Below are 25,002 nucleotides of genomic sequence, written 5' to 3'. Positions count from 1 at the left end.
CCAAATCAAATATACAAAGTAACAAAAGCAAATGAACAACTCGAACTCTACTAAAAACTGGGAGCATGGACCTTTGCACAATAAGCAAAGGTTTAATAACCTTAGACCTGGAATGGACTTTTTAGTATTTGGTTTTCAGGTCATTTAGATTTCTGTGATTTTTATGCGATGAGCTTCAAATGCACTATTTTGGCATAAAACCTGTATTAAAACTTACAAAACCCCAAATTTAGGGTTTATAAGTACATATGGGTTGTCATTTTGTACGTTTTAAGTGGAAATTTTCATTTAAAAGATGACAATAGCAAACAAGTAAAATGCATATCTCGCTTAGGTATAAGGAAGGTTCTCCACTGATGAAGAGGAGATAACCTAGTATGAGAATGCCTCTAAAATTGTTATGAATTGTCCAATTTTGATAAATTTGGTATCATATTACTCGTAAGAAGGTAAGCTTTCAAGAATAACTAGAAAATTACAATATTTAATATTGCGTTTTGCTAAATAATAATAATAACAATTTGCCCCTGTCATTCATTAACGTCGGACTCCGACGCAGGTCACGTGCTTTTCTCGGCATCGGTTTTCCTCTATTATAGTAAGGGTGTCCGAAAGCGTATGAAGACCGTCGATTTTCTTATACGCTAAACATACATCCGACCTATAAGGGCGATATCATGACATGACGAAGTTGTCATTTGAAACACTAAAGGTCAAATGGAACTAAAATTCGTGATAAAAGTATGATGGTGCAGTAGAAATAAAAAACAAAACAAAACAAAACAACAAAAACAAAAACGAAACAAAAAAAAAGGAAAAAGAAAACAAATTGGTGCAGTAAAAAATAAGGACGATTGGGGGAATACATTTATCGAATCCGGATATAACTAATAAAAGTACAATTGTTCGTGGGGTACCAATCTTCGTGGTTTTCGTAGGAATGCCAAACCACGAAATTTGGTTTCCAACGAAAAGGAAATTTCCTTTGATGTGTATACTGAAAATCTCAAAACCACGATTTCATGAATGCATTAACTTGTGTTTCTTCCCTAATTCACGATAATTTGTATCCACGTCTTTGGTAGAAAAGCATTTTGACGATTACTGACTATACTACTTTCTGGAAGCCGTTTTAAGGGTTCACTATCACACATTAAATAGCAGTCTTTTTTAGAATCATGCTAATTCTCAAAAATGCGATACACCTAAAAAACGACTACACATTTTTATTTTGTTATTAAATTGCTTCGTGGGTGTATATGATGAAAGGTATTGTCAACCATTACAATCTGTCTGCTCATAGGAGACAATCTACATTGAAAATCCAATAGTTTCTATTGTTAGTGTCATTTACAGAGTTACCTCCCTTAATTTTGAATTCTACAGTACATTCTATATAATTTTTATCTCCTACGAGCATGGGTTTTATTTTCTGTTAACTACAACATTTTAAACAGAATATCAAACGACGAAAGTTTCAACAACAGTATAAATTGGTGATTTTTTTTTTAGGAAACATACTCAAGGCATTTGTTTTCTTTATTCCAAGTTCGTTAATTAAGAATTTCAAAGTTGCATTGGCTATTTATCGATAAAGTTAAGAACTTCTATAGCAGAACAAAATTCGCTATTCCTTCTTGGTTGCAATTTAAGGATGGTATCCCATTGTTAGCTTAGACAACGAATGTAATACGTCTTAAATGCATAAAAAATCAACACCATGCAAAACTTTTGTTATTATACTTAAGAGGTAGTGATTTCACATTGAAGAAAGGGAAAGCTGGAATACCAACATGTAAACAAGACACGTAGATTTTCCAAGGTTAGTTGTTGTACAAACAAACCCAAAATAATAATAAAAAACAACAGCGAACACTATGACGTGGTATGTTACTTTAAAGTAGAACAAGAACGCCGTAAGCAGTATTACCAATTAAATATATCGAAGAGTAAAGGGTAAATATAAAATTACTAATGCCCCAGTTATCCATAACTCAAAGGATCATTGATCTGGTAAAGAACTGAAACTCTCAAAAACAATACAATGAATAATAGTGAAGGTTGCCATGATTAATGGGACGAAAAATTTAGAAACCCTTAAAAGTACAACGACGGAGTGCAAACAAGTTGGTGAATGACCGAGCTGAAAGTCTTACGTGATGTTAAACCCATCAAGTAAAAGCTGCATACCAAATTTTCAAATGTTTCATGGTGTTGCCAAATTGTGAAAAGTAAAATAATGTCCCCCTAAAAGAGCAACAACCCCTCCCCCCCCCCAAAAAAAAAACAATAACATCCGGCAATCAAGTAAGTGCGTGAATGTGCCGAATGTACGACATACATCTACTTCGGAAGCTTTGGACCGAAATTTCAAATAGCACCAATGCAGAGTTACTGAGATTTTAGCATCTATAAATAATAGCAGACAGACGTATGGACAGCAGTAAAATAAATGCCCGACGACTAATGGTCCAAAACGTATCTTTTTATACAGATTGTTCCGCGCTTTAAAAGCTGGTTTAACCCACCATTTCCATTGGAAATACTTGAAACAAGTCAGAAAATTGTATTGTTAATCGGAACTACTCAGCCATTTCCGCTAAACTTAAAAATAACATTGGATGAAGAAAGGATAATTTTTTCTTGAAAAATTTGCCGGAATTGTAGTCAAACGCGAATCAAAGCAGTTCTATCCACCAGGTGGCGCTAAAAATTTTAGTTGGATAGCACTAGAAATAAAGAACAATAACACGTCCGAGAATTTTGGCGCGAAGCTAGGAGCTAAGAAAAAAAAGCAATGGTAAAAAAATCAACCAGTTTAACTATAATTTAAGAATCGGATATAGGGATATTTTTTGAAAACTTTCAGGGATACGGGATATAAGGAAAAAATTTACGGGATGTTTTTGATTTTATTTAAAGGGATACAGGACATTGGTAACCCCCAACCTAAATAAGCATCTTACTGTGCAGTTTGTTGTAATTTTTTTCTATTGGTCATTGGTACGGAAAAGGGGAAGGTTGAGCGCTCACGAACTTGTTTAACCCCGCCACATTTTACATCTACCTTGGTCTGTAGTTCTTATGTCTCTCTTATAGGCTAAAAACCACTAATTCCACTTCCCATAGGCTTCTATGCTAATTTCACAATATTCAATGGCTTCTCTGGACTTTACCTTAACTTTAACCTGCAGAGGACTATATATCAGCATGATTCTACATATGTCAGCTCACAATCCTCAGAATGGCATGTGGGGTTAGCAGACTTGCAGTGCAGTACTGGTCACCGGAAGTGAAGTGTCTATAAATAGCATGGGAAATCCCAGTGTTTTCACAAGATAGGGGTATATTTAGAAATCATTATGGAGATTAGGCTTCACATCACAAGAAGCAAAATGCACCTATAAAATGTACAGAAATGTTTTTCCTTTCAGAAACTGTTTAAATTTTTTAAATGAGATGAGAACTTTTTTCACAGCACTATGAGGAACAGGGGTAATTTCTGCGTAGGACTATTTTTGCGTACGTTCCAAATGCTCATTGGTTGAATTGGTGGTCTGTAACCTAAATTATACCTTATAAATTTACATTGTATATCGGTTTTTATTGACTCGTGTATTATATTTTTGTCATCGGGTATTAATATTCAGAATTCGCTGCATGGTGTGGGTCCCCATTGTGTTGAAGCCCTTGATGTGACCTGTGGATGACGTGTTTGGTGGTGTTGTTGTTTGGAGGAGAGATTTTTTTATCTTTTACATTGTCAAGAAACTGTAGTTACAGATATTATGGTTGTATTTAAATAATATTTTAGTTAACTTGGTACATATTAAAATATGACTTGCAGTAGTGTTTCTACAATGACTGGTGTATGTCACCTGAGAAAAATTGATACATAAAATTTATATTAAACTTTTTTTTCTTTTTTCATAAATGAATAGAACATAATACGTGTATGATATTTTATGAATTTAAAATAAGATAAAAATGTTTATAATGGGAAATGACATAAATTGTTAAAAATATTATTCAGACGCATTTTCGGAAATTTTTGTATATTTCGGATTTTCTCTCTTACTTTCCACCTTTTCACCACTCAAGTGCAAAAATGGGGTATTTTTGTCATTTCTATTATAACCATTTTAGTTCATTAAGAACAAGATTTCTATAAGTTAGTAAAATACTGGAAATACTATGTTTGATACCAGTCGAAAACTTCAAAATTTTCCCCGGAAACGTTGATTTCCCCTTGAGCACAGACAGAACGACAATAGGTGGAAACATATTTCAGCAGTGCTTGAATTTGTCTGACTTGGTGTAGGGTATGGAGGAACTGGATTCCAACCGCTTACATTGTAGGAGTAGTGGAAACGTTGGAACAAAACCGTATTCAAACAAGTCTCAAGTGCCTTTGCGATCAAGACTAAAACATTCAGCTAACTAAGACGTATTATGCTTGTTCCATTATTCTAGCTTCTAAATTTTTATTTCTGAATTCTATTTCAAAAACTATAATTTAAGAATGATAATTTCCAAATTATTATGCATAAATAAAATTTAAGAAATCACAAGAACAAATTGAGAAGAAAGACTTAGGAATAAAGAAGAAGGGGTAACAGATTACAAATTTAGAAACAAGTATGACCAATTACAAATTTGGAATGCAGAAATCCGAATATGGAATTAATAATGTGGAACTAAGCATGTAAAATTTAGAAGTAAGTATTAAATTCAACATTTCAGCATTAATAATTTAGAAATAAGCAATAAAAATAAACAAATAAGCATTACGAATTTTTGACCGTTTTGGCTTTCCATAATTTCAAAGGTACATGATTAAATTAACACTTGTGCTGTGTGCCATCATATACTAGTACTTTACTTAACTTTGGTCTTTAACCTCAAAGACAAATTTATGTGCTTAAGGTGAACATTGTAAGGGTGTCTAGAGTTTCCTCTGAATTCTTAATTCACTCTCATATATCATGCTGACCTTCATATGACCTTGACCCTTGGACACTACGGACGTTGTACAAATAGGTCTATTGAGTGTTTTAATATATAATATGTTTCTTGTAAATTTCTATTTCTGGAATTTTTAAGTTTCTCTACGATATTTTGGTTTATACACTTGTCATACATACAAAAACATCCATCTGATTTTGATCTTTAACTTTAAGGTCCAATTACCAATTCAGTATTACTAATTTAGAAATAAGCATAAAAATAAGTGAACAGGCATTAGGAATTTATAAATAAGCATTAAGAATTTTGACCCCTTTGACTTTCCATAGGAAATGTCTCGGCTTTTGATTAATTTTGTTTGTCGTCCATAATTCAAGATGCTGTCTGAAGAAATGCACAAACATACATGAACCGAAAATCATAGGGTTGGCTGTTATGGACTTGACTTGATTACATCTTTTTTCGTTATCTGGGTTGTTTTCTGATTTCGTGCTGATTTCATGGAAAGCCTGTTAAAGCGCTAAAAATATTTCTTTATTTCCTGAAGTTGTTTTAAATAATAGTTGCTCTTAAGAAAATTGTCAGGAATATTTTATAATTAATTCGAACGTTCTACTGTAAGAAATTCAAGTTCTGTTTTGGTCATATTGTAGTTAATAAATTTACAATTTAAGGAGAAGTAAGTTTATCTATATCAACACTTTTTTATAAATGGGTAATAAAATAATTTTTGGTTAGAAAACATGAATATAGATTGTGCCTTAAAGTTTCTATATTGTCGGTATTTTGTATTTGCAACTCATTTATATTCAAAGAATCTTTATGAGAACCGTTTTGGACTTTTGTGTCATACATTTTGCTCGGTAATCTCTGAGACATGTACTTCAGTGATGCACACAAAAAAGAATATTAATACCGATTTGCCCATGCTATTCAATTAATATAGAGATAAACTATTATGTCAGACATGCTATTTGCAGAGATTGACATATTATCTTATTGTTCGACAAAGAACTTTAGTCCAAATCTATAATACATATAAAAATATAAATCTTACTTGTGCTATCTTGACGATTGACCTTGTCCGTTAACAACCGAATTTGGTCATTTTTTTGTGTCATAGAAGCCTGCAGTCTCTGAATTTGGTCTTCCTTTTGTGCCATTGCCGTTTATATCTGGTTGTCTCTTTGATTCATCGAGGCTTTGATATTCTGTAACTCCGCTTGAATCTGGTGAATCTGATAGTTTGGATCATTAATCAAAAGTTTTTGTTGCCTCTCACAAAGGATTCCAGGGTAGACCTAAAAAATACAGTATATAACTATGATTTCTCTCATCATTTTGAAGTGAATGACATGTAACAGCGTCAAGATAAGGTTGAAGATATGAGTTCAATAAGTTAAAACTTATTCCAATACAAATAACCAATTGTTTAGTAGAGAAATTATTTTAATGCTCTTTTAAAACTTTTGGTAATTATATTACAATGTATTTGGTTCTAACAACCATGAAAGCCAAAATTTATTTTTGGAAATTCATATGTATGTGGTGTATATTGCACCAGATACTTGAGTCGGTCGCTATTGTTCCCGTAAGAGACCAGAATATTTTATAGTCAGTCTTAGAGTAAAAGTACGTACAAAATATATGTCTCGATCTACAACCTAGATGCTAAGTTGTAAAAAACGACAATTAATTCATTTTTTTTGGTGGGGGGCGGGGGTGGCAAGAACTGATGTGTCAAGTATAATACACTCTGAATATTCCGTTCGTTGCAAAGTACATATAAAATTGTTTTCAATGTTGGCAATATCATTTTTGGAAGGCAACTAACGCTTCGTAAACTTATATTTATAACATACTTTGGTCAGCGAATGTCTTTGATTTAATGTACAATCGTTGTCTTGTCCCAATTAGGAAGACGTTTGGTTATACTTCGACAGGCATTACAGCAACATGGAAGATTATGCATGAGAGCCATTGTTACAAATTAAATTCAGTGGTCTGACTGAGTGTTAGTATAAAAATATCATGGTTGAATTTTAGCACTTTTTTTTTCTGTAAATTATAATTCCTCCACTTTGTTGGTGAGGCATATTTCCTGTCCATCCGTCACACATTTGCAAGCGTAACTCTTCGGAAACTACAACACAGAATTTCGGGAAGCTTTGTAGGTAGTAAAGACACAATATGTGGTTGTGAATATTACAAGGATTTTCTTATCCTTTAATTTTTTTGTGGAGTTACATTTATGACCCGCTGAACTTGGCATGAAATGTACCACTGAGGCAGATTATTAGTGCAACTCCTCGGAAACTATAGTAACATAATTTCATGATTATTTTCAGTTAACAAAGACAATATGTTTATATAGTTGTGCATATTAAAAAGGAAAATCTTATCCTTTTCATTTTTGTGGGAATATCCCGATGGTGCCAGCAAAGTCATAATTAACGAACTGCACCGCCGTATGTTTACAATATATCGAATGAAACGTCTGCAACTGTACAATCTTTAAAGTTATTTTTATGTTACCATGCAAGTCTGTAAGTAGAAATTTTATGATGCATAAAATCTATGAACAAGGAAAAGTGCTAAAGGCTACCTTTACAAAGATGTAAATTTTACTCCTTAATAGAGAAAAGTTTGTTGAAATGTCTTAATGCAGTAAAAATTGTAATTTATAGGCCGATACAATTGTTCAACTGTCAGAATTTATGACTAAGCTTTTAGCATCTGTGTTTGCGTGGTGTTTAGTTGAATGAGTAAGCATTTCAAGCTTTCGTTTTACCTTTGGTTTGAGGGGAGGTTTTGGGGGTTGGGGGGTTGGGACTTTTCCTTTTGTTACAAATTAGTTGTATTGCATAATTTTCACTTGTGTTTTAAAATACTAAATTCGTATTATAATATATCATATTGCTTTCTCGCTGTTTCAAGAATGAAGAATGATAATTTTTATCAAATAGAGTAATTGATAACCATTATGGTGCAGTACATGGGCTGCTGCAGCTTAAACATATGTTCATTGGTGCCATTTAACTTACATTTTAATAGAAATGGCGGACTGATAATGCATACAACGAGCACCAGTACTTAGAAATACTAGTGAGCTGACCTAAAAAAGAGAAAAATCTTTCATTAAATTGGTTTGTATTTACTCCGAAGCAAGGTCAACAATGATTTTGACACTAAACGCTGTCAAACAAAAATGGAGCTTTCTGAAATTGCTATCGGGACATAGATGATAGGAAACTAAACATGGCTCAGTACAATGTTTTGAGTTATATATCAAGGAATCCCTTTTCGATTGGAAAATGCCATTATTTATCAGTAGAAGGGCTAAAAAAATACCACTTTAAGTTTGAATAAGAAAATTGCACCTCTTGGTTACAAGAAAACTTTAGTTTAACTACTAGTACGTTATTAAATGAAAAAAATATTTTTCAATCAAATAAATAGACATTAATATTATCATTAAAGGACATTTTTCTCAGGATTTTCGCATAAAAGGACAAGTGCAAAGCACATTGGGCCCATGACAATTACAAAGATTATTATTTCAAACAGGAAAAAAAACAACTGGCCATTAAAAAAATAACAGATTTATGTATAAAGACTATAAAATGCGATAGTATAATAATTTCTATACTTTACTACAAACTTTAAAAAAAAATAATAATGGGTTAAGTTTATTTACAATATTTTTCTAAACGAATACGAAAGCTTTATTTGAAAGCTATAATCAGCTTTCAACCGAAAATTTAAGTAGCCATTCGTTTGATTATAAATAAAAAGAAGAAAATGGAAGGATACAAAGTTACTAGATAATAAATAAAATACTGCTAATGGGGGAGGGGAGGGCAAATTTAGTAGTATTTTACTTATTTATTTTTTGTAAATTTGTAGGTGTTTATTCTTTCCTTTTCCTTCTTTTTTTATTTACTAGAATAAATACTGGTTAACGAAAAGGTTATCGTTTGTTTATTTGTCTTGTGCATACAAAATGATAGAAAAAAATCTGTCCTTGAAGTTGCTCAGAATAATCATTACTAGTATTTTATTCTTGAATTCTGACCGCCGGAATTCAGACCGCCGGAATTCGGACCATGTATAAGCTGTGTTTATAATGGCTACTTGATTTTTACTTGATGGTATCAGTTTTGTACGTAAAAGTATTGGTCAAGTGTCGTACAGAAACCACCAGATAATCAAATTCAAATATCACAAAACAAACGAAAACTGGTTATGACCTAATAAATACAGGTGTCAAAAAAGCTTCAGACCAAAACTCGTTCATGTAATATGATTCTGATATCGTGGATCATAGATTAATTTTAATGCAAGTTCTTTCTAAAATGGCACGAATGGTGAATCAAAGTTAAACATTAGTAGAACTTTTTACACCCTGTCACTTAATGACGTGTTTAAGTAAGGTGTTACATGGATTTTGATGTTTTCTGCTGTTTAGAACAATATTTATTTAGACTGTTGTTGCGTCCTAAATCGTTCATATTCTTGTTTCTCGTATAAATCTTTATACTAATGGAGGCCTACAGATCATGCCTTAATTTGTACAAAAGTTGTACGGCATGCCAGGCAACCCCCATTTTACTAATAAGAGAAACAATAAAAACTAAATTAATGCCGAAAAAAAATAAAATAATAAAATCCCACATACACAAATCCATCTAGATAATCCAGTATGGCAATACTTTGGTTCTTGGATTCTCCCCCTATTTACAAAATACTTCTAGACAGTGCTCCCGCCCATACTGTTTCATTTCTCTTTGTATCATCATGTAAGTACTTTACGGTAGGACAAATTTGATTTTATTAATTTAATCCTGCATTGCTAGAATATGTTTGTTGCAGTTTCTGTCCAGGAGATTTATATATTTACGTTTTATGCATTTGGACATGTGTACTAAATGTTCGTTTTTTTTTTCATAACATCTATTCCTGTGCATTTATTTCAAATATCATCCTAGACCTTTGGCTTCCCTCATAAAATGAAAAAGATGACTTCTTAACACGTCTTTGTACGAAGCATACGCCATTAAATCCTTTATTCGTGCTTTACAAGTTCAATGTCTAGAAATAGATCTGAGCTCATGGAGTGTCTTGCTCAATTGCATCGTCATCCTTGGCCATGATTTACAGGGGTTATATGGTCCTTCACTTGAAAGAAGCGTCAAATCTCTCGTTTCGTTTGTTGAAATAATACCGGAATTTGATTATAGCAGGCCACTTGAACATGAAAGACAATAATCCTTCGGTTGGCGACAAATGTGTAATTTCTCGTTTGATGGCGTTTGCTGAGCACTTTCGCCGTTTCTACTTTTGAGGTTTATTTAAACAACGATCACCCTGCCAATGACAGTTAACCTTGGTAAAATATGCAGCAGGTCCAAGTACTACCTGGAATTTCAGAAATGAAAAGAAAATATAAGACTATTGTACTTGACTTCTTTTAATACTGTTCAATGCAGTAACTATATTTGGTGATTTGACAATTTCTTCCATAGATAGACGAATCGATAAAATTTGAAAACGGTACAGTCCATATCTTCTTGTATTTTTCTACCCCCTCCCCAACAACAGACCAAAAAACGAACATCCTAATTATTCTATCCACAAATAAATATTCAATTAAATAAACTGAATACAAATGTACATTAATTATATTTCAAAGCAATTAATAAAATATATTAAATAAAACATATATCATATTAAGAATAGGCATTAGCTAGGAATCAGTTTTATAATAGTAGTCAAAAGTTAATTTTTCAAAGCAAATTCGGCTACCTAGAACGAAAATTATTTGAATGTTACGTGCTTTTAAGCGGCTTACATGCATCGAACACAGAGTGTATTTGTACTGTGTCGTCTAAACATAGCTAGCTCGGGCAAAATATTCTACGGAAGATGAGCTGCCTCGTCGGTCAAATATTTCGCAAAAGAGAAAACAGCAAAATTTCTCTATGGTCTTTCATGGAAACGTTATATACAAAACAGGATGGCGTTATTTTTTTCTGAAGATAAAAAAATACTAGTTACGGAAAATAGGTCTCTACAATATCTACCAAACCAGGGTCTCTATAAGTATATTCCTTGACTTAATCAAATACCAATGTTATCGTCAGAAATCCGTCCCCAACATATTAAGTGAATTCCCCGCCGGTCACAAATAATTTAACTAAAAAGGCAGTAGACTTTTTTTCATAATCCGAGAACTATGTATGTCAACTTCTTATAATTTATTTCATAAAATTCAGCCATATTTAATGTTGAATAGCGAATCTCTTTTACACGTTTACAAAAGGTGAAAACTTTAAAAGACTTTAAAATTGAAACTTGAACAAATATTGACACATAGTCCGGGTCGCAGTTCATCGGTCATAATGAAATTTGAGCATGCGCGCGGAAATACAACTACCGGACGAGTTTCATTTTATCCAGCGAAAGTGATGGACCAGTTATTAAAAGAATGGACTATATTATAGGACTGACAAGTCTGTGGGCCCTGGTCCTCTATCTCAATACTCTCACAGCTGATTTTGCGTACGATGACAGGTAAGCGGTTGTGTTTTTCTCACCTGTAATTGACAATCGGTAAAGATCAAAGAAAGCCGGGTTTGTTTACAATGTTATTGTACACATGTACTGTATGAATATACATCTATTGTGAGGCTAACATTTTATCCCGTTATTTGCTCTGTTAATGTATCTTTTCCTCAGTTTGAATCAACAATGTCATAAAATTTATTTTTAAACTAAAAACTAAATTATCAAAGGTATTTTTTCCTTAATTATCTTTCTACTATCAATGTCAGTTTTAATTGTGAAATTGTATAAATAAAACAAAGTCCAACAATTATCAAACAAATGAAGTCAGCTTTACTTTTTGTCTTAATATTTATTGATGTAGTTTTAACTTTTTAAGGATCTTTTTACTCATTTAGTGCTTTAAAAAACAAGGATTTTTGTAGTACACTTGTCCTCTAGGAAAAAATTCTCCGAAAAAATATGTGAACTCAGAAATTTATGGGCAAAGAAACAAACACAGATAAATTTATAAAGACTTTTGTAAAGCTTAGAAAAATATTTGATGAAATAGAAATGAGTGAAGTACATGTTTTTTGTTTTGGTGATTTTTTTCCGTATCTCTTCATTTTATTAAATTAATATATAAAACAACCTCTTACAGAAAGACTTTTAACTTATACAATATAAAGGTTTAGACAGCAGGAAACTTTTGAGGTATTTACACTTCGAGACCCAGAATTGTTCTGATATTTGAAATTTATGTGGAAGTATAAGGCATGACCCCTTGTAACTTTATTCTTAATGCTGAAAATGCCAACTTTATAAAAAGTACTTTTGCAAAATTTACACTTAACATCCATTTTAAAGTCAATGTTCAGAGGAAATTATAAAAACAACAAAATTGTACTAAAATTAATTGTTATTGTGTATGGGCTAATTTTACATGTAAGTAAATATAACCTTGTACATGTACATGTAGTTACCTGAAGACTTGTGCCAATAAGGAGTTATCATTGTAAGTGTGGCTATTTTTGGCCTATTCAGTGATTTTGACAAATATTATTGGCAGGAGTGAATGTGGATGCAGTCTGTAGATTCCTTTTATCCTATTTAGATATTGTCAAGAATTTGAATTACATGTGCTACTGTATCAAGTACAGAATGGAAGATTTCTTGATTTAATAGGAAATCAGTCATTGATTGGAAATAGTTCTTTTAATTTTTGAAATGCAGTTCTGTCGTTTTTATTGTCACATACTAAATTTTGGTATTTACTCTAATTATAAATATGAAAAATGTATACAATTTATGTGATGAGACAACTATATTCTATCATTTAGAAATTGGGATCATTTATTTACTGTAACATGGCAACACATGTTCCCACATTGACCCAGACACTCAAAGGGCATCTAGGAATTTTTTTTTCAAACAAATGGAGTCTTTTATGACACAATATGACATGTATGAAAAAAACAGAGCATGGCACCATCATAATGAACATGATATAGTGTGTGTATATAAGTTTAACTTCTTATCAGAGGCTTTGAATTCTTATTTCAATGTGAGAAAAAATGCTTTAAGGATGTAGGTTTTGAAAAAAAATACTTTCTTCTGTTGACACATATAAGGCTTTTAAAATTATTTTGGAACTACATGTACATGTAAATTGATGTAGAGACTCAAGGCTGTCTGGTTAAAGCCATTTTCTCGCTTTTGAATGATTAATATTAAAGCAAATTTGCTGAGACGACAACTCCATCAGTAAAAAATTCATGCAAATTAAAATATTACCTCTTAGTTTTAATGTTATAAGTTTTGCTGTGTACATAGATTTTTGTTAATTTCAGCTAATAAATCAAGAATTTGAACTTTATTGACCCCTATCACATCAGTACAATTGTTCCCAGTTTTCCCACCAATTCACATACATTTATTTTCTAGTCCCATTAAAACAGCACATCCTAATGATTCCTGACATAGAGTACTGCTCTAATGCAGAGAAACTTTAAAAACTTGTAAAAACTAACAATCATCGGCTAACTTTACAACTGGAAATAATAATACAGATTTCATTTCCCAGTCAGATATTTTGGACTAAGCATTAGATATTATTTTCCCAAAAATTGCAACCTGTTAATAGTATGTGTAATAGTTCAATGGCAGCACAAATTATTTCACCAATAACCTACTTTTTCTTATAGAACCATTTTTAAATCCAACTTTGTCATTTAAAATCAGTTCTTATTTTGACAAATAGTAAGAGTATAAAAGAATACAAACATCAATTCTTTCATTGAATGGTAGTGAACAAGGGAAGATTTTAAATTGGTGTAGGATTCAACATGACCCTGATGTTTGTATGATACTCTTAGTTGAGTCCTTACATAAACAGATTGAAGAAATCGAAATTAAACGAATGCCCCACTTATAGTGAACATTTAACTAAATTAGTTAATTAGAGCCATTTATAGATACAACAAATGACTTTTGAAGATTTTTTGCTGACTTTTCACACTGCCTGGAATCCAAGGTATGTGTGTTTTCTCTCTCCAAAAATATATTCCATTGGGACTTGTCATTTATTAAATTAAACAATAATTTTAATTTATATTTTCTCGGCACACAGCAAACTACACATGAAAAACAGTAAAATCTGTTTTTTACATGTTTTATAGAATACCAAAAAAAAAAATGTTTGTCATATGTTTTTTTTTACAAGTGTAGGATCAACTTTAAAAACATGTGAAAAACATGTTTTGCACTAACAAATAAATTTATGAAAAATGTAAGTCAAATGTTATTTCATATTAAGCATGAAAAATAATAGTTTTTATACGTGTATAATTTTGTAAAACATGTGTTTTAAAGTGTTTTTATATGCACAAAAACAGATTTTCTTCTCGGTCCTAAACAGATGTTTTCTTATGCTTGAAGACTTGAAATCAGATAGTGAAATTTTAACTATATAAATACAAGAAACAAATTTGAGAAGAATCAGAAAAATGTCTACATCTAATGAGAAAAAGAATATTGACAGTGAACACTTTGAGAAGAATCTCTTCAGTGCTGTATGATGCCAACAGCTTAGGAGTGTTATATGATGTCATTTGTTCCAGCTACAGTTGTAACTCAAACTTAGAATTGAGTAAAAAAAGTAACCAAGAACTAGTGTTTCATTTATTCCAATATTTTTGGCTAATTTCAAAATTTGTTTTTGCACATTTTTGCTAGCCAGGGCCACAATTCAATAGTTTTTAATTTTATAAAACAGATGTTTCAGAGATTTGATATAGCATTGAATTACAACTATTTCTTCACAATTATGGCAGATTTTTTATATGGAATTTTCTCCTACTGTTCTCTATTTGTTCATGGAGAGTGTAGTTTGAATAGGTTAAAGTGTGTAAATATTTTTTTAGATTTTTGCCCAATTAAAATGGGTGTTGATGTAATTCCAAACTTTATATATTTGTGTGGTCATGTTTGTTTTTCCATTACTTGAGTCCAGTCAGCAAACAGCATAATGAAAGGACCACTCCTGGCTTTAATCCTGAATCAATGGAAAAAAATTGTGCTAAGTTTTGTCAAATGTTTAGAAAGGATCACTTGCTTGTAAATATAATGTTTGATGTTTATAATTATGGTGATCTTCGGCAAGAAGTCTGATTTAGGTGGTTAACAAAAGACCAAAGTTCACACAATTTTCTTTTGAATTGTTGAAACCACCGTTGACTCAAAGTTTGTCTGCAAAATATATCACCCACAATCGTATATCTAATGATGAACGTGACATTAATCCAATTCTACTTCCATTTAGTAATATTAGTTTAATTTTGTTTCACATTTTCTGTTCTGACATAATATTTTTCTTTTTTCAATTGAAATATGATTGCTTTTAAGATGGTGATTCCTTTAATTCAGTTTTGATGTTCTTTATCTACATATTTCCCCAGTCATACATGTACATGCATTCTCACTTTGTATTATGTTAAAGTATGGGTTTGCCATCTTGAAAAATGACACAGAAATTAGTTAGAATTTCATCACAAGAAAAATTTCATGTAACTTTAAATCCTCGCCCCAGTAAAGTAAAATTTTCTGTTTATTTTCCACAATTTATCATGATTTATTTTGACAGACACAGCGATTTTTACTGAAGAATTATTGATATTTTCTTTAAAAGATATTATCTGCACTTATACATATTGTCTGGCCGTTATCCCATTGATAACAGCTGAAGTATACTCTAAACATAGGCAACAAAGCTGTTCAGTATTGGCTGTTATTTATCACACCTTTTTGTCTTGTAGAAGTAAATGTATTTCATAGTTAGAGTTAATTAAAACTGATATTTTACAGAAAATGTTTCCTTAATTAAATGAACTTATTCTCCTTTAATGGTAATGGAAGCGGAGGTTAAGGATGCTTTAAAATCTAGTTTAGCCAACCATTTCCATCAGTAGTGCCTGTTCCAAGTCAATTGTTTTCCAGAAATGCCTGTTCGAAATCAATTGTTTTCCATTGTTTGCATTGATGTTGCCATTTGTATATAGACATTCATTCTTTGGACTATTCCTTGATTATTGGCATGAGTTAATTTATCAGTTTGGTAACTGTGTCAGCGGCGGATTTAGGGCGGGAGGGGGGATTGCGATTTTTAAAAATTGTTGAAAAATTGTTTGTGTTAAATCATGAAAAACACCCAAAAAGAAATATGATTTAATAGTAATCCAGCAAATTATTTATTTAGTATGATTTGTTGATCCTCACTGGTGATCCGGTCAAGAATTTGTTTTTGGGCCCCCTCCCCCTTACATGTACCTAATACTCTGGATCTGCCACTGTGTATTATTACCCTTCATTTGTTGCTTTCAGTTTTTTATATCATTGCTGTGACATTGATATGATGTTATTAGAATTCATTTTCCAAATTTATTTTACAAAATTACAAAATCAAAACCTTTTGTGACAAAGTTGATGCTTTGTTGTTTTGTTGTTACAAGTATTACAATGTTGCAGCTAAGTACATTTATTTTGATACTTTTTCCAATTTCAGTTTTGGCTGTTAATATGGAAGACATTATAAAAACCAATAATCATGAGCTTGGTGTTTTGTTATAGACATGTATAGTTCAAAATCATTTTAGTTTTACTATAAAGTAAATGTACTTCATTTTTTGATGATATTATAAAATAATTTTATTCGCTTACTTAGACCTAATGATAGATTCTTTTCAACAAGTAAATGTTTGGGTTAGTGTATTAACAGGGAGATACTAAGGCTGAAATATAAGGTGACTGAACACTTTACTTTTCGATCAAAAGATTTTAAGAAAAAAAGTTTTATTCAACCCTCCAAAAAATGAGAAGTTTATATGATTATATGATTGAAGAATTATTTCACTATAGAATCCTAACCATATGTTGTAGACAGTTCCTCGTCACTTTGTCTGCAATCCTATACATTTGTTTGTAAACAGCTTAAAATGCTACGGCTTATTCTGGACTAGATTTTACATTTAGAGGCAAAAAATGAATTCGTAGCTCAGCATGTTCATTAATATCTTACTGTGTCACGGCTTAATAGGATAGGTTTGATATTCAGGATAACCTTCATATTGACTGATACCGCATCATATTTTTGTAAATTTATTCATCATTTTGTTTCTTTTCAATAATTATTCAGAGCAGTTTTCTTCTCATAATTGAAATGGAAACATAGAATTTTATTCACCTTAAATGAACACAGAGACAATCTATTTTATTGGAAATAAAGTTAATCTTGATATCAGGACACATTTTTTTCATATCTTAATGGGATTTACTCTGAAAGCCATCCAACTGTTCACATATAAAAGTAATTTTATGAAATCTTCATATTTGTGATTTAATGTTTTGAACTTTGTTTTTCATGCATGACTTTGTATGGACCAAACTTAAAAGGAGAAAAGTTTATCAATGAGATCCTACCGGGATAGGGGATTGATAAAATTCACATTATATATGCAGCTCTGTCAACCATATAGTTTTATAAACTCCAGATACAAATACTAAGGAGATACAGCTCCCTTAAAGCTTGGAGAATCATTCTGCCATTATGTGTTGTCTTTTAGGAGTACCAGTATATGTTTTGTATTTTACTTAAGAGGCCTGAGTGGTTATAATAGATTTCCACATTTACGTTCTTCTTTGTACATGTATCTAAATATTAATCAAGAATCCTGAAAAGTCTGATTGAAATATATTCCTCTCCATAGTTAATTTTTGCTCAATAAATTTGGTTGGAAATGTACATCCAACAAACTGAAGGATTGGCTTCCCTCCATTCATGGTGTAAAAAATGTGTTAAATGATTATGTACCATAAATAAGAAGATGATATTGTAATTTAACGATTTGTGTAATACAAAATCCCATCACCCTGTGTATGGAAGTCAGTTAGAAAATGTTACCAATTTATAATCCCTTTTAGCTCAGGAGTATGTTTCTTTTAGATAAGATCTAAATGACTGTACACTCTGGCGAGCAATAGAAATTGTAAATGCATTTCTAATGCATTCTAAAGTATTTCTGTCTTTGATGTCCCTTACTGATGCACATGATAAAGTAAATTTCATTTTCTTTAGCTTTATATAGAAAATAGTCGGGACAAAATTGATTGCCGATCAATTTTAAGGTTTTTGAGAGTTATAAATGGTTAGTTTTTATGGATTGGAATCAGGTGATTTAATAATTATGGTGTAGATGAAGGAAATATAAATGGAAGGGTATCATTTTGTGATAACTTAGAAGTAGATTTATCATCATGCATTAAATTTATGTTTGTGTCATCTTTTGTGAAGTTTGATATTTTGCAAAAATTCTTAGTTAACCCCCCTTGTTTGAAGTTTTCTACTACACTCACTCTCCAAATACATATTCAATGAACTATGTAATTATGATAATAATAATAATAAGGATAAATGGTAACAGAATAATAAAAATGTTACAGATGTGTGGTATAAATCTATGATTTATTTGTATGCACTTATGAAATATTTTTTACTAAACAGATTGTACCCAAGTACTTCCAATAAACATCTCATAAAGTTAAAAAAATAGAAACAAATTTAGCTGTTGAAAATTCTTTTAACCTCAGAAATGATAAATTTAAACAAATCAAAAGTTTTTTTTCACATCAGTTGATTTACTGAGTTATAAACATCATAATAAATAGTCTTGATTTTGTAATAAAAACATATTTTAAAAATAATGAACATCTGGTCATTTGGTGACATTTTTCTGTAATGATGTATAGTGCACTGTTGAAATGTACATCTATTTTTTTAACAAAATGGTCTATAAATAACCATTTATTTTGCAATCACTATAGTATTGGTGTCTATTATGTTCTATCCATACCCTCCCCCCAAAAAAAAAACAACAAAAAAACTACCCTCTTCATGATTGATATCTTAGCTTCTGTTTCCTAACTACATTTGTATGTGTTTTTAGGTCTTTTTGTATTTGTTTGTCTTTTTTCTCCAAGTGTTGAACACTTTTAGCCTAAAATGTCAAATGATTTTTTATGAAGTGCATGTGCCCCAGTTACACAATTCATACATTTAGTTAATAAATGGTTTGTCTATCTTTTAATGGTGTATATTTTTCATCATACAGGAAAAATATGTTGTAATTTTTCTTATAAACATACTGTGAACTTTTATATACAAGTGATTTACAGTCATGACCACTGTTATGAGAAAATAATTGTGAAAATAATTTGTTCAAAGATGTAAATTCCTCGGTTAGCTCAATTATAAATGTTGATACTTGCAGTTGAGAAATGCAAAACTTAATAACTGTGAAACAGGATGTTGTGGGAAATATGTGAAATAAAGTTACCGTGAAATAAGTTGAGTTCAGCAGTTTAGTGGAGACAGAAAACTTAGAGGCACTTGTGTAAAAAATACAGAAAATGTAATTTGACTTTAGCCATCTCTTTTTATAAGACCCTTTTCAGAGTTTTATAATAGAAGAATTGAACATACAACGTTTCTTTCTTAACATGAATGACATGTCCCAATACAGATTACGTGATAAGTTGAAATTAAACTGAAATTGGCAAAAATATTTGTCTCGTCAAGTTTTGATCGAGTATTGATATCTGTAGGTAGAATAACATAATTGGCCCTCTAACATTTGAATCAATATGATTGAACAAAGATTTGATTTTAATAAGTTAATTCGATCATTTCTAATACCTGTGCAGGTCGTAGCAATTATGAATAAAAGTGTACAGGTATATGTGATAATGTAAGCTAGCTTGCACACAGCTGGGCAAGGCAGTTTTTTCACTAACTATATTGATCTGTGAAAAAATTGCAAATAATACACTAAAGAATATTCAAACAAAACGTAGGATTTCTCAACAGAAATAGCTGGAAAGTTGAAAATAATTGGTTAAATATGCTGATTAATGCACTATGTTAAGGGACTGTTTTTGGCCATGGGTTCCAATCATGACTATTCCTAGTCAAAGTCAACAGTGAACTTTTCTGGGCCAAAGCCAGTCAGAACTGTTCTAGGCAGCTAGCCGATGTGAAGGGTCCCTCAATCAGAATTGTAGTGGGTCCAAACCAAGAGAACCACGGAAAGGACTGTTCAGGGTCAAAACCAAGAATGACAATGCTCATTTGCCATATGACAGTATGACAGTCATGATATTTTTTGTCTATAACCAGGGGACCACAGTCAGAACTATTCTTGTCCAACATTGGATGGTTCAAGACTATACCAAAGACTTTAAAAGCTCAGAACATTCTAGGCTCCAGTTGAGAGTGCAACAAATCACAGGGTTTTAGGCCATAGCCAAAGGTGCCAAAGTTTAAATAGTTTTAGGCATGAAAGAGTAATCAAGGGAATGAAGATTCTGGTGGAAATCAAAAGAATGTAATCATGGACAAAGACCAGACATGGAAAACAGACACACACAACAAAGAACATAAAATAACAAAAATAAGGCATATAAAGGAACAAAAGTAAATGAGAAACTTAGACTCCACCAAAAACTGGGAGGGTGGACCAGGTGCACCGGTAGGGTAAGTGCCCTCTGCTTTTCTAGAAACACCTGTGGAGTTGCTCATAGAAATTCAAGTCAAGATGAAAGATGAAAGGAAAACAATGACATGTTGAACAAATCAGTTTTCATAGTGCAGATGGATACACCATAATGATCCATGAGTTCATGATGACGACCATAAAACTTCTGTAGTGATGACTTCAATCTTGTAGCAACATAACCCTGTTCCAGAAGCCTAATTGTAAGTAGTCTAGCGTGATACAAAAATTCTGTGTAGTTACTGAAAACTCTGGCATAACATATGAGTTATGATATGAAAACTCCATACACAGATGCTGAAGGGATGTTGCCACAGATGAAAGGAAAGTTGATAATGCGGAATGAAAAGGCATCAGGAACTTTGAACATCTCAGAACAGAGTTTTATGGCTATATAGAATCCATATTTCAGATTGTTGTGGGCCATGGCAAAGATGTTGCAGTTTCAATAATTTTTGCATAAAGCAAAGTATAACACAGTCAAGACTGTTTTAGGCTATACCCAGGACTTTCAGATGTGTTTTGGCCATAGTCACAGGCATCACTGGTCAGATTATTTTAGGTTATATCCAGGATGTCTGATATGTTTTGGCCATAGTCACAGGCATCACTGTTCAGATTATTTTAGGTTATACCCAGGTCATTCTGATATGTTTTGGCTTCAGTCACAGGCATCACTGTTCAGATTATTTAAGGCTATACCCAGAATGTTCTGATGTGTTTTGGCCACAGTCACAGGCATCACTGTTCAGACAGTTTCTTGCCATGATCAGATGTTTTTGGACCATAGCCAACAACATCAGATGTAGACAGACTAAAAAATGCCTGGGTCAGGACTATATTTGTCCAAATTAACCTGAGTGCAACTGTCAGAAGAGAACATTTTCCTCTTTTCATTCTGAGGACAGCAGTCTCACTACTTGTATGTTAATAGAGTAGATCATACCAGGATTATCCTATGACTTCTTGTATTCCTCAGTAGGATAAAACTCAGGTAGATTAATTGGTGATTCACTTTTTAAAGTTTGACAGGTGTTAATGCAAGATTTTGTAAACAGCAAATGCATGTTTCCCAAACATGCTCTCAAAAGAAACATTAGAGACAAGAATATTAAAAAAATCTTGTCAATTTTCTGTAGCTTAACTTTCAGAAAACTGATAAATTAAAAGTTGTGCCTGTTCTTGTTTGACTTTGAGAGTTTTGATTACTGGTCTAGTTTTCTACCACAGAGCTTTATAATTGATCTGTTTTGAAGCCACTCTGGGTACAAATTGATTTGTATGTGACCACACATGACTTGGGTATTTCAAAGTTAAATATTTGGATCCTAACATAAACAGACCATTAAAACTACTTAGACTTAGAGTTAGACATTGTGTCAATGTAAAGTGTTCATCTACTCAGACATGGCTTTTGTGGGTTCTCTTCTGAAATCAACACTTCATGTCAGCCTAAGAATTTGCATAGAAAAGATTAATTTGACTTGTTTGAATTATGTAATAGAGATATCATAGGATTAGACAATGAGCTCATCCATCAATGAAAACATTATCCCTACTTCACTGTAACAGATGATACACAAAACCCACAAAAAAGTCTAAATTTGGCAACTCATCCATAAATATTGCAGTTTGATTTGTTACCATGTTATGAGAATAAAACATTTCGATCATGAAACTTGAAATGGGTAAATTCTGGAAAGGTTTATCTTTAAAAGTAAAATCTATCATGCTGTAGATCTATATTGGTAACTGAGAATACAAGTCTACTGCACTTAGATGTGCGTGTTTGATTCGACAATTTATTTCACACTTTTTGTCGGTCATCTATAGGTGGTATATTGTAGACACTTAAGAGTCATTTGAACAGCCTAAATTATACATAATGACAGTTAAATTTAACTATTATATGTTTGTTCACAAACAAAACCAGAGTATCAGGTTTTAGACAATTAGCTCCCAGGACGTGAATCAATACTTTACTTTTTATTTGTACCCAAAAACTTTATTTTTTTTTCATAGATTTGCCAAGGTTGTTTTTAACTGGCAGATATAAAATGATTTTGTTGATATAAATCTAGCATGTCACATCACAATAATACCGTATTAGAATACAAGGTTGTTTACAATGCTGTGGTTAGAATAAGACTAACCATTATAACATCAAATGCCAGTTATGAAAACTTGATTTGACCACATTTCACATTTTGCCTTGTCAAGATAACAAAACAGTCTGATAGAGTTTTTTTTTAGGAGAGATATATCATTTTTAGGTAATCATGGACCTTATTTCATGCATGAAGTCTCTAATAGTTTCTGAAGGTGGCAGTTTATGAAAAATGGTGGACTTTTTTATAATTTTTAAAAAATATAATTTTTATGTACTTCTGTTTGTTGAGGCCACTGATATCATTCTGAGTAGCCGAACTACAGTTATATATTGTCCATGTGAGACATGAAAGGGTAGTCACACCCCTTTGGTCAGCTATACTGTAGCATAGGAATATTCTTGTTATTCCTACAATGTATCAAACCTATTTGTAGCCAGTGTATATATCTTCTTCCTAAATGTTCTTCCACTATAAGGCCATGTACATAGTTGATGTAGAGAATGAATGCAATAAAATCCAACTAGTTCAAAATTTTTAATGGTATTTTAGTGGGGAGTAGACATTCCACAAAAAGGATTATAATGTTAGTTGTTTGATTAAAGAAGTATTTTGTTTGAATTTTCAGCCGTGCCATACAGAAGAATCAGGATCTACTCCCAGAGACACCACTAACTAACATCTTCTATGATGATTTCTGGGGCACACCTTTGACCCATAGCGGTTCCCACAAGTCCTACAGACCAATATGTGTTCTTTCTTTTCGTCTCAACTATCTCCTAGGAGAACTGTCACCTTTTGGATACCATCTTGGGAATGTTCTTCTCCATACTTTAGTGACAGCCATATTTACACATTTTGTGCGTATCATTCTACCAGAAACTTTTCCAACAGTTGTTGCTGGCCTGTTGTTTGCTGCTCATCCTGTCCATACAGAGGCTGTAGCAGGCATTGTGGGAAGGGCTGATGTTGGTGCTTGTTTGTTCTTTCTACTTTCACTTTTAAGTTACATTAGATACATCCATCACAGAGATGAGAACTATAGTAGTGATGGAGGAGGAGGAGGAGGAACTGTTGAGGATAAAAAGAAAATTTTATTTTTTGTACTAACAGCCATTTTTACAACTCTGAGCATGCTCACAAAAGAACAGGGTGTTACAGTGATTGCTGTTTGTGCCACTTTTGATCTCTTCATCAAAAATAAAGTGCGGATCACAGATTTACTCTGCGGTAATTGGGTAAGTATCTCAGCTAGAAACTATACAGTTACGTTGATGAAGTAACATAGATAAAAGAGGAACAGCTTAAATTTTAAAACAAAGCGAAGGTATTACTGTAACAGTGCAGTACTAAAACTGAGAAAGGTCATAAAAACCAAAAACAAATTTATACATGAATCTAAAACAAATTACAAAGTCTAAAACTTGTTATTATTTTAACAGATGATTTAGATACCATTCTATATGATATCCTCTAGTTTTGTCTCATAATATTGTGCATGAGTCATTGTAATCATGTTTATTGTGTGTTATGACAAATGATTTGGATATCATACTGTCATTGAGCTTGTTGTTCATCATACATCACCACCACAAAGCGGTTCATTTTCTCACTTTATAATATAAAAATCTAAAGGAGAATTTTCATGCTTCTTAACAATACAGCCCAACATTCAATTTTCTTGCATGACAATTTTACAACAGCACATCTGACTATAGAATTGGGTTGAAATAACTACCAGTATTATTATATTGTGACAAATTAATTAAAGGTGTGTTCAATCCAGGTAGACATCCAATTGATCAATCACTGTTACTTTGAAAAAAAATTAAAGTGAGATAATAGGGGTTTATTGTATGGAATGAATACCTCTTGGTAAAGTTCACTGTGAAGAAAGATCAGATCAGATGGATAAAATATTTTACTTTAAAAATTAAAATTTATATTTTTTGTGAATATGAAACACTTTTTTTTAAAATAAAAAACATCTATGGACTATGGTAAGATTTGCCTAATCTAGTAATTAACAAAAGTGACATGACTTTCAAACCACGCAGGGTTCCTAATTAGACAAAAATCAGGATAGAAATCCATGAACTTTGACTAAAATGTTTTGATATTATTGAACCAGAATGATGTTATACCCTTGCAGTCTAAAGGAAAAATTAGAAATTAAGTCTAATAAGATCATATCATCAATATCATTACATGAAATCCTATTTCTGGTGAATTTAAATAGAATTAGGTACAAGATATTGACATTCAGGCAACTCCTAGCTTTA

At 31.9% G+C, this 25,002-nt stretch overlaps 1 protein-coding gene across 1 annotated transcript in view; it reads left to right on the top strand.

Moving 5' to 3' along the window:
- The first annotated feature begins 11,346 nt into the window (after positions 1-11,346).
- LOC148615286 (protein O-mannosyl-transferase TMTC2-like) overlaps positions 11,347-25,002 on the top strand; it is a 34,494-nt gene continuing 20,838 nt past the window's right edge. The window contains exons 1-2 of the mRNA XM_088590086.1: positions 11,347-11,538; positions 23,349-23,958. Of these exons, the coding sequence (XP_088446212.1) occupies positions 11,453-11,538; positions 23,349-23,958 (696 nt within the window). The 5' untranslated portion in view covers positions 11,347-11,452. The remainder of the gene's footprint in view (positions 11,539-23,348; positions 23,959-25,002) is intronic.

Source organism: Perna viridis, chromosome 6, assembly GCF_037379345.1.
Source record: "Perna viridis isolate PV_CMFRI_1.1 ecotype Kerala chromosome 6, ASM3737934v1, whole genome shotgun sequence".
Lineage (NCBI taxonomy): Eukaryota > Metazoa > Mollusca > Bivalvia > Mytilida > Mytilidae > Perna > Perna viridis.
Note: the sequence above shows the minus strand (reverse complement) of the source record. Positions and strands in the feature narration are given on the sequence as shown.